The sequence below is a fragment of the Protopterus annectens genome, chromosome 7.part0, assembly GCF_019279795.1.
Source record: "Protopterus annectens isolate FY-2018-M chromosome 7.part0, PAN1.0, whole genome shotgun sequence".
NCBI classification, from domain to species: domain Eukaryota; kingdom Metazoa; phylum Chordata; order Ceratodontiformes; family Protopteridae; genus Protopterus; species Protopterus annectens.
In genome coordinates this window covers 1729854205-1729871100 of record NC_056739.1, presented here as the reverse complement: position 1 = coordinate 1729871100, position 16896 = coordinate 1729854205, and the positions used below count along the sequence as shown (strand labels likewise).

General features: G+C 40.5%; 1 protein-coding gene across 5 annotated transcripts in view; it reads right to left on the bottom strand.

Moving 5' to 3' along the window:
* The window catches only part of MAN2A2 (mannosidase alpha class 2A member 2), a 2415216-nt gene that overhangs the window by 1808718 nt on the left and 589602 nt on the right, over positions 1-16896 (bottom strand). For all 5 annotated transcript variants that reach the window (XM_044078268.1, XM_044078266.1, XM_044078269.1 and 2 more), the window contains one exon: positions 7018-7162. In XM_044078268.1, the coding sequence (XP_043934203.1) occupies positions 7018-7162 (145 nt within the window). The remainder of the gene's footprint in view (positions 1-7017; positions 7163-16896) is intronic.

Here is a 16896-nt window from a genome sequence, read left to right as displayed (position 1 = left end):
CATCAAAACCACATTGCAAGGAATGTTTACCCACCTGTTCAGACACATGAACTAAATCCTGCAACTCTTTACACTCAATACCTTCCAGAGCATCCACCTTAGATTTCAACTGTGAAAGAAGATAATTCTGATATTTTAACATGTGAAACTGACAATTCAACGCCCTCATGGCTAAAGTGGAAGAAGTATACACTTTCTTTCCCCATCTATCCAAAGCCCTTGCCTCTTTATCAGGAGGGACAGGATTTTTAACAACTGAGGCCTTCACACCTTTAGGCCCCTGAGAGACAGTTTCGGGTCTGCCCTAGGACTCTTAAAAGATACTTATGAGCTTCAGGCACCCTATAATACCTATCCGGTTTAACTGGGGCAGGAGGCAAAGAATCAGGATTCAGGGAAGCCTCTGCAAAACATCTTCCACCACATTCAAAACAGGAGGTATAGCTAAAGGCCTATGCTGGGGTAAAAACAAGAATTCCCTAAGCCTTTTCCTGGAATCAGAGAAATCTTGACCTTCCCATTTAAAATGCTCCCTCATGGAATGCAGAGTCTCTGAAAATGAAAAATCCTCAGGAGGAGAAGCTGAAGGAGTAGAATCATCCACATCAGAATCAGAATAAGGAGGGAACTCCTGCAAGTCTTCAGCCGAAGACTCAGAAGCCTCCGAGCATTGCTCAAAACTCTCAAACTCAGGTTCCACCCTAGGCCTCTTATCAGGAGGGGGCATAGAACCCCTTATCATAGTAATCAAATCCTCTGCCATTTTAAGCATATGTTTCTTAGGCAAAGACCCTGAAGCACTAGGAGAACCCCCACTGAAGCAAAACTTGGCCTGCCCCTCAAAGAAGCCTTGGAAACAGAAGGGGAGGCTCTAACCACCTTAGGAAGAGAGGGAAGAACAGCCACCTGAGAAGCCCCTCAGCCTGGCCTACTTCCTGAGAGGATACATCCTGTAACAGTAAAGTCTCTCCCTGAGACTCCAAAGAAACACCTGGCAAAACCTCCGGCTCCACTGAGCCTTCTAAAGAACCGACGTCTGGGACTGTCGGTTCTTCCACTCTAGGCTTTGCTGTTTTGTCCTTGCGCTTTTAGCCAAAGCGGCGGAGCATCCGGCGGCATTTAATAATGACAACGCTTCCCAAACACTAACCTGGCACAGTCTAACCTTCTCTTAATAGTGCGTTTGTTAAATCTAGCACAAGAGCGGCATCCAACGACGTCGTGCTCAGGCCCTAAACAAGGTATACACAAAGTATGGTAATCCCTATGAGGTATCTGTTTCCCACAAGAAATACAGTTATTCACTTTTTCTGACATCCGGTTAAATACTGAGGCAAGAAAAAACCAAAATATTCCCCAACGGGGTACTTAGCCAACTTTGATTCGGTCTGAAACTCTGGCTTCAGAAACTTTCAGAACGCCAACCTGCACTCGCAAAATTGCTTCTGCATCGGACCATGCGGCAAAAAAGACTGAGGATATGACGTCGGTCATGCGCATTAGTACCCTGACGTACTGACGTCAGTCTAATGCGCCCTGACCGACGTCAGCCATATACTTTGGTATTCGGGCCGACTGGACAGCGGACTACCCAATAGTTAGGACTGCAGCAATGTGGAATGAAGAACATCATATGGATTCACAAATTACACAAAAAAATTTTGTGCAGCTTGTCATACTTGTAACAAGCATCATGCACAAGGGGCATTTAAACCTAAGCAAGGAAGTTTTCCTATACCACCGTATCCGTTCCATACTATTTGTATGGATTTCATAGAATTGAATAAGTGTGAAGGGAAAAAGTATTGTTTAGTCATTGTAGATATGTTTTCTAAATGGGTAGAAGCTTTTCCAACCAAGAATCCGGATGCAGCAACAGTGGCGAAAGCCCTGATAAAAGAAATAATCCCTAGATTTGGCATTCCGGAAAGGATTTATAGTGATAATGGCACACATTTTGTGAACCAGACAATCCAACAACTTGGGAAATTTTTTGATATCTCCTTGAAAAACCATTGCGCCTACCACCCACAGTCAGCAGGACTGGTAGAAAGGTACAATGGTACCCTTAAGAATAAACTTAGGAAGTTAGTTGAAGAAACCCAAAAGAATTGGATACACTGTCTGCCTCTAGCACTGCTGAGTATGAGAACGGTTCCAAACGTGAAGGGTTTGACTCCCTTTGAAATGATTTTTGGGAGAGCATATTATGTGCCTCAGTGGAAAGCTCTCATGCCTGCAGAGCAAGAGGCTGACAGTTCATTAGCTAGGAACAGACCAGACTGGTGGAAGCAGTTTTGGCCCCCGGGACATGGGTGTGGCTGAAAGTGACGAAAAGGAAGAACTGGGCGAGTCCAAAGTGGGAAGGGCCGTACCAGGTACTGTTGGCAACACCTACTGCGGTCAGAGTGGCTGAGAGGACGTCCTGGGTTCATTTGACACACTGCAAACCGGTAAAGAACTTTCAACTTGATAAAAACTTTGTGACTGATATACAACAAGGGCAAGATGGCCAAAAACAAAGCAAATAGAAATTTAGATCAACACCAGAGATGTTGCATAATCATGTTGCTGAGTATACATTTATTGACTATAATTGTGACAATTTTCCTCTTGTTGTGGTTCTTCCTACACTCAACCACACAAGTGAAAGTGGGAAGGCGTGACGAAACGTCTATAGACTGGCATCCAAATTTTAACACATACCTAGCCATGAAGCGTGTATATGCAGAGACTATGAACATTTCAAATTGCTGGGTCTGTACAGCTATACCAACAGCATATGGAGGACTGATAATGTCCGCTGTCCCCTTGGGGATAAATGAGACTTGGGAGAATTTACTCTTTGATACAGGAACTGTGAGATCACAGGACAAAATAGCTTTATTTTTACCTGTCGCACAAAAAGGAATTGTATGTTTTTACAAAAATGATACTCTCCAGGTGGGCTGGAACAATTGTAATATAACCATATCTTACCGGTGTTATATTAAGAATAGTAATGGCAATATCCTTTGCAATACTAATTATGACTCATATTTGAACTCACTGAAAACAACCATGAATGACATTCGCAAGAATCCTGTTTTGTTTAAACAATTGTCAGTTATAGATCAGAAAATGTTTCATGCAGGGTTAATGCGTATTAGTACTAAAGTCGAAAACTGTTATTTTATTTGTGGGGAAAAAAGCATATAAATGGTTACCTGAGAATTGGTCCAAGCAGTTGTTTTTTGGGTTATCTGGTTCCGGCAATAAGACATACTGCAGAATTACCTTTGGGTAAGATACGAAACGTGAGAGAAGTAGCTGGGAAACCTGGAGGTCCAGTCAAGAAACCTGTAAATCCAGTTGGACGGATCGAGGCTGGCTGGAAAGACCATAATAGTGTAAAAGATAAAAGTAAATTGACTCATATGGACTTGAGCGACAGTGTTATATCTTGGGCAGGAATATTCCCAGCATATGGAGCAGTCAAATCGATCTGGGAGCTGAGGAAGTTGTCGAAACTTCTCGAAGTAATGAGTAATGCGACTTTCTCTGCCCTAGAACTGGTGACTGATGAACTGAACGCAATGAGAACTGTTGTGTTACAAAATCGAATGGCTCTCGACTTCACCCTAGCGGCGAGAGATGGTACGTGCGCACTTATCAAAGAAGAATGCTGTGCATACATACCAGACAATAGGCATGAAATTAACAACCACCTAGAGGTAATTCAGCAAGTATCAGCCATGACTGAACCAGGCCCAAACCCACTGACAAACTTTTTCCAGAATCTATTTGGGGGGGTGGAGTTCCTTCCTAATGAATATTCTGATTGCCATTTGTGTGGGTATACTCCTAATAGGAGCATGTGTTTGTTGTGGAATTCCCTGCATGAAAAGACTAATCAATGATTTTATTGGTGTATCTGTTACTGAAACTTTGCACCAAGATATTGAGATTGAAAAATTGATCTCAGATGACATTTTTTCTGAAGTATAGATTGAATGACTCACCTAACTGAAAATCCTTAGTGGAAGAGGTTGGGAGAAGAAATGACATACATACTTCAAAATAGAATAAAAAGTATTAATAGGAGGGAAAATGTTAGAAAAATATGTATTTGAATATGTGTGAAATACTAGTTTAAAAACAAAGTAGTATGTAATGCATTTTATTCTATTAATCATATAACAGAAAGGATTAATTCATGTGTAAATGTAAGTAGTTTTGAAACTGCAGTGTGGCTTGAAGCAAACTGACCTCCGACCCTGGCAGTTGCTAGCTTAGCAAGTTTTAATGTTTATGCTTTTCACAAGTGATTATCTGCTGGGTCAGGAAATTAAATATGTGAAATAATGAAATCTTCTGCTCTTTCCTGCTGGGATGATTTGGCCTTGTATATGTGTTACTAAGATAGCATGCAGCTGGTGGGAAAGTGTTACAGTGAACAAAGATGTGTATTAGAAGACTGAATCCACTATTGTATTCAAACTGATGTGAAACCTTGAAGAAGTAACTTTACAGAAAGACATTATGTCTGACCAGGTGGATAGCAAGGCCATATTGTTACAAGAGGAAAACTTTTTTTTAAATATACAGCATCAGTAGTTTTTATGAATAGAGGACTGTAAGCTAAAGTGATGTAGATGCCCTGTGACATACCACGTCAGTAAGGTGGGCACAACTTAAATGTAAAGATTATAAAATCCATGTACTTCCTGATTCATGTTAGACAAAATTCTGTACTTGTACATTTTTTGCCTCCTGGTGTACACTAGTAAACTTTTGAACCTGAACCTCCTGTGTATTGAATTCTTAATTTTATTTAACACTATCATACACTATACGAAACAAGACGGAAGCACCAACAACGCAAATAGTGTAGTAGTAGTTTTTTTTTTTTGTTCTTTTTTTTTGGGGGGGGGGGTTGGCAGAAGGGAAAAAAAAGAATATAGAAAGATTTTATACACACACACACACATATGTATGTATGTATGTATATATATATATATATATATATATATATATATATATATATATATATATCTATATATATATATATAAATCAAACAATTTGAAGAACTTAGCTGAGAGGAGAGACTGAGTGAACCGGGCCATATATGTTCTCTATGAGTAGCAAATAAGATCTGAGGTAATGCTGGGGATTAGGGGGAAGGGGATGAGCCTGAGTTGTGAATCTTAAAGTCTAGAGTGGCTGAAGTTGGATCCAAGGTCAGATCAGAAGACCCATCCACTTTGAAACGGACAAAAAAAAACCATCAGATTATATCAGATCATATTACCATGGACCTTATTAAGGAGGATATTTGCAACCTCCAAATGCTTGACCCCACATAGTTTGGTTTTGTCAAAGGGATATCATGCCTGTTAAACTTGGTCAACTTCTTCGAAAGAGTCACCAAAGCCATGGACGAGATGAAGATGGTGCACACCACCTACCTTGACCTACCCAAAGTCTTTGACACTATTCCCCACAAGGGCATAATAGATAAATTCTCCCAGCTAGGCATCAACTCATATGTTACCAGATAGGTAGCTAACTGACTCACTGATAGAACCCACTCAGTCAAAATAGGGGAAGCCACCTCTAGTAGTAGACACATAACGAGTGATATACCCCAAGGATCGGTTTTGGGCCTCTACTGTTTGGGATATACTTTTCTGAGGTGCAGCCAAAACCAGTGGTCTGTGGCTGACCAAGTTTGCAGACGATTCAAGCTGGGAGCTGTCTTAAATCCCCCTAGTGATGTGAATATTCTCCAAGAGGGTCTTACCCAAACTAATGACTCATGCCAGATGCATGGTCTCAAACTGAATGCCAAGAAATGCATCATTATCCCATATGGGGAAAATGGCATCCCCACTACAGTCGTGAGAAACTTTGGCATCCAGGTTGATAACAACCTGACATTTGACCACCACATTGCCGCCGTTGTACGGAATGCTTTCTACATGGCCCACCTCATTTCATCCAGGAACAAGGAGGTCATAACATCCTTGTACTCCTGCCTTATCAGACCCATTATCGAGTACAATGCTCCATTTGGCATGCACCTTGCCAAGCACATGCAGCAGCTGGAGATGCCACAGAGGTTCCTGACCAGGAAAAGCCAGGGTCTCAAACACCTATCCTATACAGCTAGGCTAAAAGCCTTGTCCCTCTAATGAGTCTTGTACAAACTGCTCAGAGGTGACCTGTGTCTGGTATTCAAGGCCATCTCAGTCCAAGCTTTGATGGAGTTGCTGCATATCCATAAGTCAAACTCGACTCATTCAACTTGCATGCATGGCCTCAGGCTGGTCTGTGAAATTAATAGAACTTGTTGGCTGGACAGATTTGTGTTCCAAAGACTCCCCCCATTTGTGGAACAGACTAGACTCTCTCTCTAGACAGGGGAAATAGGTAATGACTTTGTGGGAACATGGATAAAATTCTTTGCTAGGCTTATAAGGGCATCTGGGCCAATAGCCTGGTATCAACCTATGAACCTAAAAGAAGTGAGTATAACACTCTGAGTGACACACTGAATCAGGGACAACAAAATAGCAGCTCCACTAAAAATTTGCAATATAAATGCCAATGCTTTAGAATAAATGATTTATAGGGAATACATTAGTCCAAAGTTGAGAATGATGGCTGCCACAGTGTTAAGCAGCAGAAAAGACATAATCCTTTCAGGAAGTTACAGATAAACACAAGCAGATGCAAGACTCACTTGTGAGACATGCCACCTACGTCTCATATTCTAAACTTTGGAAAGTTAGAAATATGTTCTAGCAACAACTTTTATTCTTTTGAAGAAAAAAAAAATTGCTGTAAAACAAAAAAGTCTATTGTTATTCAACACATGTACAATTTAGTCTAGATACTATCTTGGTTGTGCCCTATAAAGTGTAAAGCTGCTTAACTAAGAGCTGTTCTGCAATCAGACCTCAAAAAACTCCTATGTAACTATTTAGAAAAATGCACATTATACAAGCTCCAACATCTCATGCTCTTAGACTCACCTGGGTCATTATGGGAATGTGGAACAACAAATACTTGCAGGGGATCCTCATCCCACTCATGAGGCTCATATGTGATGTCAAATCCCTGTTTCCATACCCCACCATCAATGTTGTCAAACTTCAGCAGAGAGAAGACATCCAGCATCTATGTTAAAGGAACAGCAGTGGAAAGACATTAGCACTTATTCCATTGAGTCTTTTTCAAAAGATAACTGTACAAAAAAATACTAATAGATAAACAGCGATACACTTCACCTCTTCATTGTTTCCTCAAAAAAAAAAATATCCACTATACTGCTAGCTCAAAACACACACACAGCCATGATGATCGCAATGCTTAAGGATGAAAGGTGTCTTTTCTTGCAAGTAAGAATGCAAATAATTCACTATATCATATAGTTTATTAATATTCTTTCTATCCACCTTCTTGTATAAACAGTTTTATTGCCATACAAGAAATTTTTGTCAAGAATGGTTGAAAATGTGTGAAATGGGCACTGAAATGAAATTTCAGATGTGCTAGCTGACCACATAAGTACAGTGAATGCTGATGTTTGTGTCTTTCGGCTTTTCCTGGTTAGGGGTCGCCACAGCGGAACTCCGGTCCGCTAATGATTGGTAGTTGATTTTTACGTGCCAAGTTACCAGCCCTGACGCACAACCTTCAACCAAGGTACGCCCATTCACGCATGTCTCCACGCAGAAGACGCTCTAGCTGAGAATCGAACCGGACAGCGTCTTACTGTGAGGTGACAACACTACCGCAGCACCAACACCGCAGGTTTGCTGATAACAAAGCTAAAAAAAGTCCATATGAAACTGCCTTTGGTGTAACCTTGCAGCCACCTGAGTATTATTTTGGTAGAACTTCAAAACACTAAAGATAAACTGAGTATTTTAATCCAGAAATTGATAAAAGAGGAGCAGAAAATGTTTGTGCATAGGCTGGTATCATTTTGCCTTTGCAACAAAAGAAAGAGGTAATAAAGTAGGTAATGAAGTAACAGCTACTGTAGTTCCCCGGAAGATTCACACCTGGACATACCATGAATGAACAGGTTAGGAGAAAGTGATTAGGGTACCAAAAGAGCAGAAAGGTTCAAAATGTTTTCAAAATTTAAAAAAACACACAGTGTGTGTTCAAAATTACAAGGACATGTGTCTGGAGCATTTCTCCCCGGGCCTCCGCTGAAAATTGGCTTCATTCTAAGTCGGGCTTTCCCAGTTAACAAATGTTAAATAAATAAACAAACAAACAAATAAATAAATATGGGTTGGATGCATAAAGAGAAAATCTGTGTATGAAATGTTTTTTTTCAGCAAAAAGTGCTGGTATTAAAAAAGCTTATAGACTTCCTTCATCAGATGCAGGCATAGTTACTAGGTTAATCTAGAACTGTAATTGTCTAATTTAATAAAATGGCTTTAGAAAGAAATGAAAATTATATACTTATGGTGATACTCTCAGTATACAATGGCAATTTCATCTCCATCGCCATGAGAACTAAGGAATGCAGAATTTAGTCAGCATGCACCTTAAACTTTCCCAGGCTTTCTAGTCTTTAAACAATAATTCTTAATTGCTGGGGACTCCACCCCAGGTCTCTGAAAGCCCAAGACAGATAGGTCACTACCCTAAGATGTTTTCATTGGGAGCCTTCACCAAAAAAGTATCATTAGGCCTGGACAGGGAAGGTAACACAGATGAAGCTGCTAACACAACACTATGCCAATTACGTACTTTCCTGCATAATGTTGGGAATTTCATCTGTCATCTTAAGGTCAGAATCTGTAGTTCAACCACTTGGATGAATATATGCAAAAATGTTCTAAATGACTCTGGCACTGTAGGATGGCCTAGTTCTAGAAGTCACATTCAGATTGTAATGCCTTGAGAAAGTATCCAGTGATGCCCACCTGGCAGCTGGATGTAAGCCACTGATGCATTTTTGAAAAAGACTTGCAAAGTGGCCACTTCCTCCATATAAAAACTGGAATGATCCAGAAAGGTTTTTACTAAATATTTGATTTCACAATTGTACATTATATTTTGGCTGTATACAGCCAAATAGATGACACAGGTTTAGAAACCTTAATACACAATCTGACAGTCTTTTCTGTCAGACTTGGTTCTAAGTAGAATCTTATCTGTTTGCACAAACCCATACAATGAAGTTAAGTATTCTCCGTGGTTTCAGTAGCAGTTCTGTGGCCTGATTAATACTTTATTTACGGCCACTTTTGACATAAATTATGAGGTGGTTCTCACAGACACACTGTCTTTACAAAACAGGAGATTCAAAGGGGTCACAGCATAAATCTTTAAGTTCAGAGCCCTTAATGCTGATATAATAGCAAGGAGGAATAAAGTTTTTCAAAATACAAACTTCAGTTATGCTGTAATAGCAGGTTCAAATATTGGAGGGATAAACTTTTCCAAGAAAAAGTAAAAATACCACTGACGATCTGGAGATTTTACTAGACAACATAACAGAAAGGTGCCTTTAAGGAAGGTTTTGCAAACCTTAAGGGAGGTTAATGAAGCAGAATGCTGGCTTTGATCAAAGTCAAACAGCTGCTATGTGCAACTTTATGGAAAAGAAACTGAGACCAGAATCAGAGAGATAAAGGTAGTATAAAATGCTGGGTACAGGAGCTGTGAATAAATCCCAGCCTTCAGCAGTGGCCAACATGGCAAAATGAGTCCTTTTAATCCATGCAAAGTTGATATGTTTTGCTGCCACCTGGTCTCCAGGCAGAAGTAAGAATCTGAACTAACATCTAGACGTATGACTGTTTAACGACCATTACTGGAAATGAAGAAACCATGCAGTTGGCCTTAGAAGAGAATGTACAGGTGACAGCTACAGGATAACTGAAACAGCATGCTATTTGACAGCTTCAGGGTAAGTGGTCTATTCAAAAGATGACACCAAAGCAAACAAAACCATACTTAGTGGGACAAAAAAGGAGCCATGAGAATCGTGTTGGCTTTGTAAATCTTGGCCTTCTCCAGAAACTTGGGAATGAATGGGGGGGGGGGGTAATAAAGATTCCTGGGGATATTTCTACAGATGTTCGGTTCTGAGTAAAGTTCTGTCCACCAAATATTCCTATGTGACGTGACGGACAGACTGGCAGAAGACGGTTCTTTTCAATTTTCCATCTTTTCCATGAAGGTATTAAATTATATGGTTATCATGCTAAGATTCAAGAAGAAGCTCAATGACAAAGCAGCCATTCTCTAGAAGGGTTGCCAGACTCAGAACAAAGATCCAAATAGGTTTGTTCATAAGTTCATAGCCAAGTACTACTCAAGCTGCCCTTCCAGGACATTTTAGGTTAATGGAAATCTCTCTCATATGTTTACAGATTAACCTTACTGTTAAGGCTAGTAAATAAATATTATTAAGGATTTACCTTATTTGCCATCAGTCAGGTATAACCCTTTAGAATGTGCAAACAGAAATTTTATTTACAGCGCTGGGTGACTATCTTTATAAAAATGTGTAAACCTGTCTCAATGAACAAAGGAAACTGCATCTTTTATACATTTGATTATTAATTTAACCATGCAAGATGCTGACCTGACAGTGGGTTTAACAAATCAATGACTTTAGAAATGTTCTCATTCCTTGTGAATCTTGCCTTGGACTTCACGTGAACACCTTTTTTTTTTTTTTTTTTTTTTTTTTACATGACCCACCTACTCTGCTCCAAGGATCTTGTTTTCTGACCTTGGACATTTTATTTATTAGCCAATTTTCCCAAGCAACAACACACTCCCAAGCCTGGAGGAATCAGCCTAACAAATTTCTTTTACACTAACATGCCTCTGTCCCTTCAACACTTACCCTTTTTTCCTTGTTAAACATTAAAAGAATGCAGTTGAAGCACAACAGTACCTTCATCTTATGAAACTATTTTTCCACAGTCCTGCATACAAATTAAATTTGTTTCTAACACTCATGTTATGGAATCATTAATGAAACTGAAATTAATGCACATTTTAATAAGACTGATATTGTCCCATAACCGTCTTCCCCCTTTGACACTATTAGTATCATACAATACATGTACTTATATTTTTATTTTTCTTAGCTTAATAAAATAAGCTTTAGCATTGTAGATTATCTTTTACTATGATAGAATTGTTATTATTTGTTCTGTGCAGTGGCATTTTACGTGCAGACGAAATTAAACATCTTGTATTTACAGCCTTTAAAATAGAAAATATTAAAATTATTAAAAATATAGTAAAAGGTACAATTACAATACCTTGGACTATACTAGTTCTCAGATTACCAAAAACACTGCCCAACCCAACCATTTAAAAAGTGTCCACTGTTTTGATGTGCTGTCCAAATCCTTGGCCCTTTGCTCCATGAAATTTGCCAGTTTTTTTCTGTTCATCATGATAGTCACTAATATATGAACAGCAACAACCCCCTGTGAGGGTACATGACCCCCTCCCCTTTGCAGCAAGCAGGATAGCAAGGGTCAATTGATTTTGTAACGCGACAGGTTGCATTTTAGTCATTTTTTGATTTGCCATCCTGATGTGATGCAAAGTTTTGTTTACTACCTTTTGAAGAATTTGAGCAAGCATGGTGATTTTGAGCATTGTCCTTTGCACTACATACCCACGAGTAAAGACTGAAAATGCTTGTTCTGCCCAGTGGAGTGCTCACTTATTTTTCAGTCTACCGGCCCAAGGAGTTTTGAAATGCTGAATAGCAGGGGTAATATAGCCCACAAAGCAACATCTAAACCAGTGTGTAGGCAACCAGGGGTAGGCACAATCACCACAGATATAGTAATGATCCTTTATCATGCCCATGCCATGCCCCCAGTCATAGCTTTTTAAGTGCAAAGAGTCTTAACACACTTTCATGCCTGGTGTCATTACATTTGCTGGTTCCTACTGGTACAGTCCCATTTCTGGCATAACACGTGTCCCCATGATGTGTGGTTGTAAGTTGGAGAGAGACAACCTTTGAGAAATCAGTCACATTATGCCAAGTTAGACTGATGTCACTAAGATCTTTTTTAAATGACACCAGTGATTCAGGGATGGGAATCATAGGAATACCTCCCTTAGGATGATGAGGTATATGCGAACATACCGAACAGTTTGTTACATTTAAGTCTAGAGCATATTGCTGAAGAACCAGCAAGAAACTATTTTTTTACCAGTTTATAAGGAGGAAGCAGCAGGAAAAACAAAGCAAAGGTACCTGTTGTCACTGGATTTATCATGGACTGCTACTGAACTTGATTTTTCTCACTGGGCAGATGACTCATCTGTTGCACTTTGATATCCCTCTGCTGGCTGCAACAATTCGTTTGGGGTCCCCACACAACAGGTTTTTTTGCAGTGAGCCATAAACAAGCTCTACAACAAAAGGAGGAAGCTACTACAAGATAGAGCAAAATCCTTGAAAGGTAAGACACCTTTGATCATTATAAGTAAAAAACTAAGAGCTCTCATAAAATCATCCAAGGCAAATTTTGAGAGAAAAATCGCCAAGGACTCTAAAGACAATCATAAGGCCTTCTTTAGCTATGTTAGAAACCTAGGAGGAAACTCCCAGATATGCTCAGAATTAGTTCAAAATGATGTGAAAATTACTGAACCTACACACATTGCTAACATACTGGCTGACAGGTTCAGTGCAAACTTCTCCCCCTCCCCCCCAAAAGGAGAGATATCTATTCCAGAGGATTGTATCCCCCCAAACATCTCAACGCCCAGGTGAGAACTGCCCTCACTAAGGCAAAAAACACAGCATCCATGGGACCGGATGGTGTCCCCGGCTGTGTGCTTCATGAACTGAACGAGGAATTAAACCCACAGTTAGGACAGCTGTTTAATCTTAGCCTCACCTCAGGATACGTACCCAAGGAGTGGCGCCTGGCGACTGTGGTCCCACTTCATAAGGGCGGTGCCTCCACAGACCCTGGAAATTACCGCCCCATTAGCTTGACAAGCCTTATCTGCAAAGCCATGGAGAGGATCATAATGGAACTCATAAATAAAGACATAGGGAACTTGCAGACTTTGGATCCAACCCAGTTTGGCTTTGTCAAAGGCAGATCCTGCCTCTTAAACTTGGTTGACTTTTTCGAGACAGTCACCAAGGCCATTGATGAGGGAAAGGCAGTCCATACAGCCTACCTCGACCTGGCAAAGGCCTTAGACACAATACCCCACTCAGGTATCATCGAAAAACTCATCAGCTTGAATGTAAACCCATACATCACAAGATGGGTTGCAAACTGGCTAAGCGACAGAACCCACAGGGTCAGAGTTGCTGGAGCCATGTCAGACTCAAAGCCTGTCACAAGTGGTGTCCCACAGGGCTCAGTCCTGGGTCCACTCTTGTTCAGCATCTACTTTTCTGAATTACAAGCAAACACAGGAGGGTTATGGCTGACAAAGTTTGCAGATGACTGCAAACTGGGCGCCATAGTCGAAAACACATCTGACACAGATATCCTCCAGAAGGGCCTCACAGAAACGGATAACTGGTGCCAGAGCCATGGCCTGAAGTTAAACGCCAAAAAATGCATAGTCATACCCTTCGGGAAAAACAAGGTTACCCCTAGCTACCATATAGGTGACAATCCACTGAGCACAGAAAAAGTCATCAGGGATCTGGGGACCCAAGTTGACAGTAGTCTTTCGTTTGACACTCATGTTGCTAAAGCAGTTAGGAAAACCTTCTATATCGCCCACCTGATCATGAAGGGATTCACATCTAGATCAAGGGAGGTCATCGTCCCCCTGTACTCATCACTCATTAGACCTATGATTGAGTACAATGACCCGTTCGGAATGTATCTGACCAGACACCTGATGCAGCTTGAAAGGCCCCAAAAGTTCCTCACCAAAAGGATAAAGGGTCCCAAAAATATGTCTTATGCTGCCCGACTGAAAGAACTCCAGCTTTATTCAGTCTCATACCGCTTGCTCAGAGGTGACCTGTGCCTGACATATAAGGCCATGTCAAACCCAGATTTGATGAATATGCTTCACCTCAAAAATCTAGATCCCTCAGAACCACAAGGGCGGGAGACTTAAACCTTGACACGGTTATAAATAGAACGTGCTGGAGGGACAGATTCATCACCCAGAGACTCCTATGCTGTGGAACAAAATCCCGGTACATGTGAGGCAGAGCACCTCGCTGGCCTTGTTCAAGAGGAATCTTGACCAATGGATGGGAGATCGCAGATATACCCCAGGGATTACTTCAGTGTCACTGCTTGACAGAGGCACAGAAAAATGATAGGCATAGTTTTTATTCAAACTAAAGGGGTGGCGAAAGCCACATAACTATGGGCTAGGCTTATAAATGCCCTTGGGCAGATAGCCTAGTATGAACCTATGAACCTATGAACCTATGAGACGAATTAATTTACATTGGTAGTCCTGGAAAGTTTTGACATAAACCTAGTCACCCGGCTGCAGTTGATGACAGGGCTGGTCAGGAGGTTGGGGGGGGGGGGGGGTGCTGCTTTTACTGCTCGATAATATTGCTGCAAAACATGAACATGTTTCCAGCAATATAAAATCATAGCATTATCTGACAAAGGTAAATCTGCATTTTTCACTGGAGGGGTAGCTGGAAGGGCCATGGTCTCTCCATTAATGTTTCATATAGACTCAACTTTTTGGTGGCATTTAGTAAGGTCCTCATATTTATTAATGCTAAGGGGAGAGCTTCAGGCCACTAAGTGAGTTTTAGCACATATCTTTGAAATTTTATTTTTAAGGGTACTATTTACCCTTTTTACTAATTCAGATGACTGTGGATGGTTTGAACAGTGAAGACTCAACTTAGTATTAAACATTTTGCATAGTTCTTTCATTAATGAATTATTAAAATGTGTTCCTGGTCACTACTGATAGTACACAGTATACCAAAGCGAGGCATGAAATTATGCATGAGGTTTTTGACAACTCTGACCGAGTCAGCTTTGCGACATGAGAAAGCTTTCACCCATGCTGAAAACATGCACACCACCACCAAAATAAATTGTAAGTTATGAGTCATAGGCATCTGGATGAAGTCCAGCTGCACATTAACAGAAGGTCCTCAGGCTGGTGGTAAACATGCAGTCTTAATGTTTGCATTTTTAGTAACATTACACTCTTGACATATAGCACAATTATTTACATAGTGAAGTATCAAAGAGGAGAGATGAGGGGCATACCAACTTCTGGTAATCTGATTAAATAAAGCTGTCTTACCTGCATGGGCTGTAGATGACATGCCCTTACGAGGTAAGGTAGTAAAGAGGCAGGCGCCACCAGTCGGCCGTCTGGATGTCGCCACAATTTATCGGCGGATTTAGTGCATCCGTCCTTAAGCAACCTTTGAACTTCTCCCTGTGATGCTTCAGCTTGAAATGCTGACAACTTTTTAAAAATCAAACATCATTACTGTTGGAGTTTGTCATAGTTATGATACACAGATTTTTACAACACTCTTTTACTACTTGTTTAGTAGGTTGGTCGGACAAATTATTGCCCCTTGTTACAACATCTATGCCCTTTTGATGGGCACAACATTTGATTACTGATAGCCTCCTAGGCAGCAAAAGTGCATTTAACAACGATTTTATGTACCCTGAATTTTTAATTTGATTTTTCGAAGAGGTCAAAAACCTTCTCTGTTTTCAAAGTTGCCCAAAATCATGTACCACCTCAAAAGCAAAATGGCAATCTGTAAAAATACTGGCCACCTTGTCTTTGGCTAGCTCACAGGCTTTTTGCAGAGTCACTAATTTAGCTATTTGAGCAGAATGAACATCCTCTAGTCTTTGTTGCAACAATACTGTATCTTCGGTGAAATAGATATCCCTGCCATTAGTTGTCCCCTTTGATTTCTTTCAAAGGAACCATCAACAAACAGATTGACTTCGGTGTTGGGTATAGGAATGTCTTTTAAGTCCTTTCTATGAGAAAGCAGATAGTTACACACACGCAATCATGCTCTTCACCATCCTCAGCAGCAGGCAATGGAGATGCAGGATTTAGAACGTGACAGTGGATCAAAGAAAAAGATGGATCAGAAAGAAGCACAAGTTCATATTTAGTTAGTCATGCAGTCAGGAGTGGTTGACTTTTCATTTTAAGCAAAAGAGATGACACAGTGTGTGAGACACCTACTGTAAGAGTATGCCCAAGCACCAACGATTGTGCAAGATTAACTAAAATGGCAGCAGCGGCAACTGCCCTTAAACAGGGTGGGAATCCTTTTGCAACAGAATAGAGTGCTTTGCTATAATAAGCTAATGAACGACAGCTATCCCCTTATTTCTGTGCAAGCACTCCCTGTGCAATTTCATTTTTTTCGTGACAGACATTACCAATCTCATGGTCAATAATTATATATTACCCCTTAATGAGAATAACTGGTATATAATCTGAGGGGACCCATGCATGGGATAAAGCATTTAGGAACTGCTTTTGTCCATTAGTAGTACAGGGGGTCAGTCCTGGGGTAAATTTTTTGTTTTCCATCTATATATCCAAGCTGTGCTTGAATATGAACAGGGATCAAATTTGTTTTATGTGGAAAGGAAGCCTGTTCCAGAGCAGTGATATTCTCTGTGAGATACACCTGTCCCTCCAAACTGTTCTGTCAGTGTTGTAGAGGAGATTTGGATCCCTAGACTGAGCATTTCTGATGCCATTTGACTTACTGATACATAGTAAATCTATTATTATTGGGTTGGAGGATGCCTTGTATGTCAGACACAGGCCACCTCTTAGCAGTCTGTAGGCTACAGGCTATAATGACAGGGCATGGACTCAGTCCATGTAGCACATGTTGTTTAGGCTTTATATCCTTTTAGTAAGGTATCCCA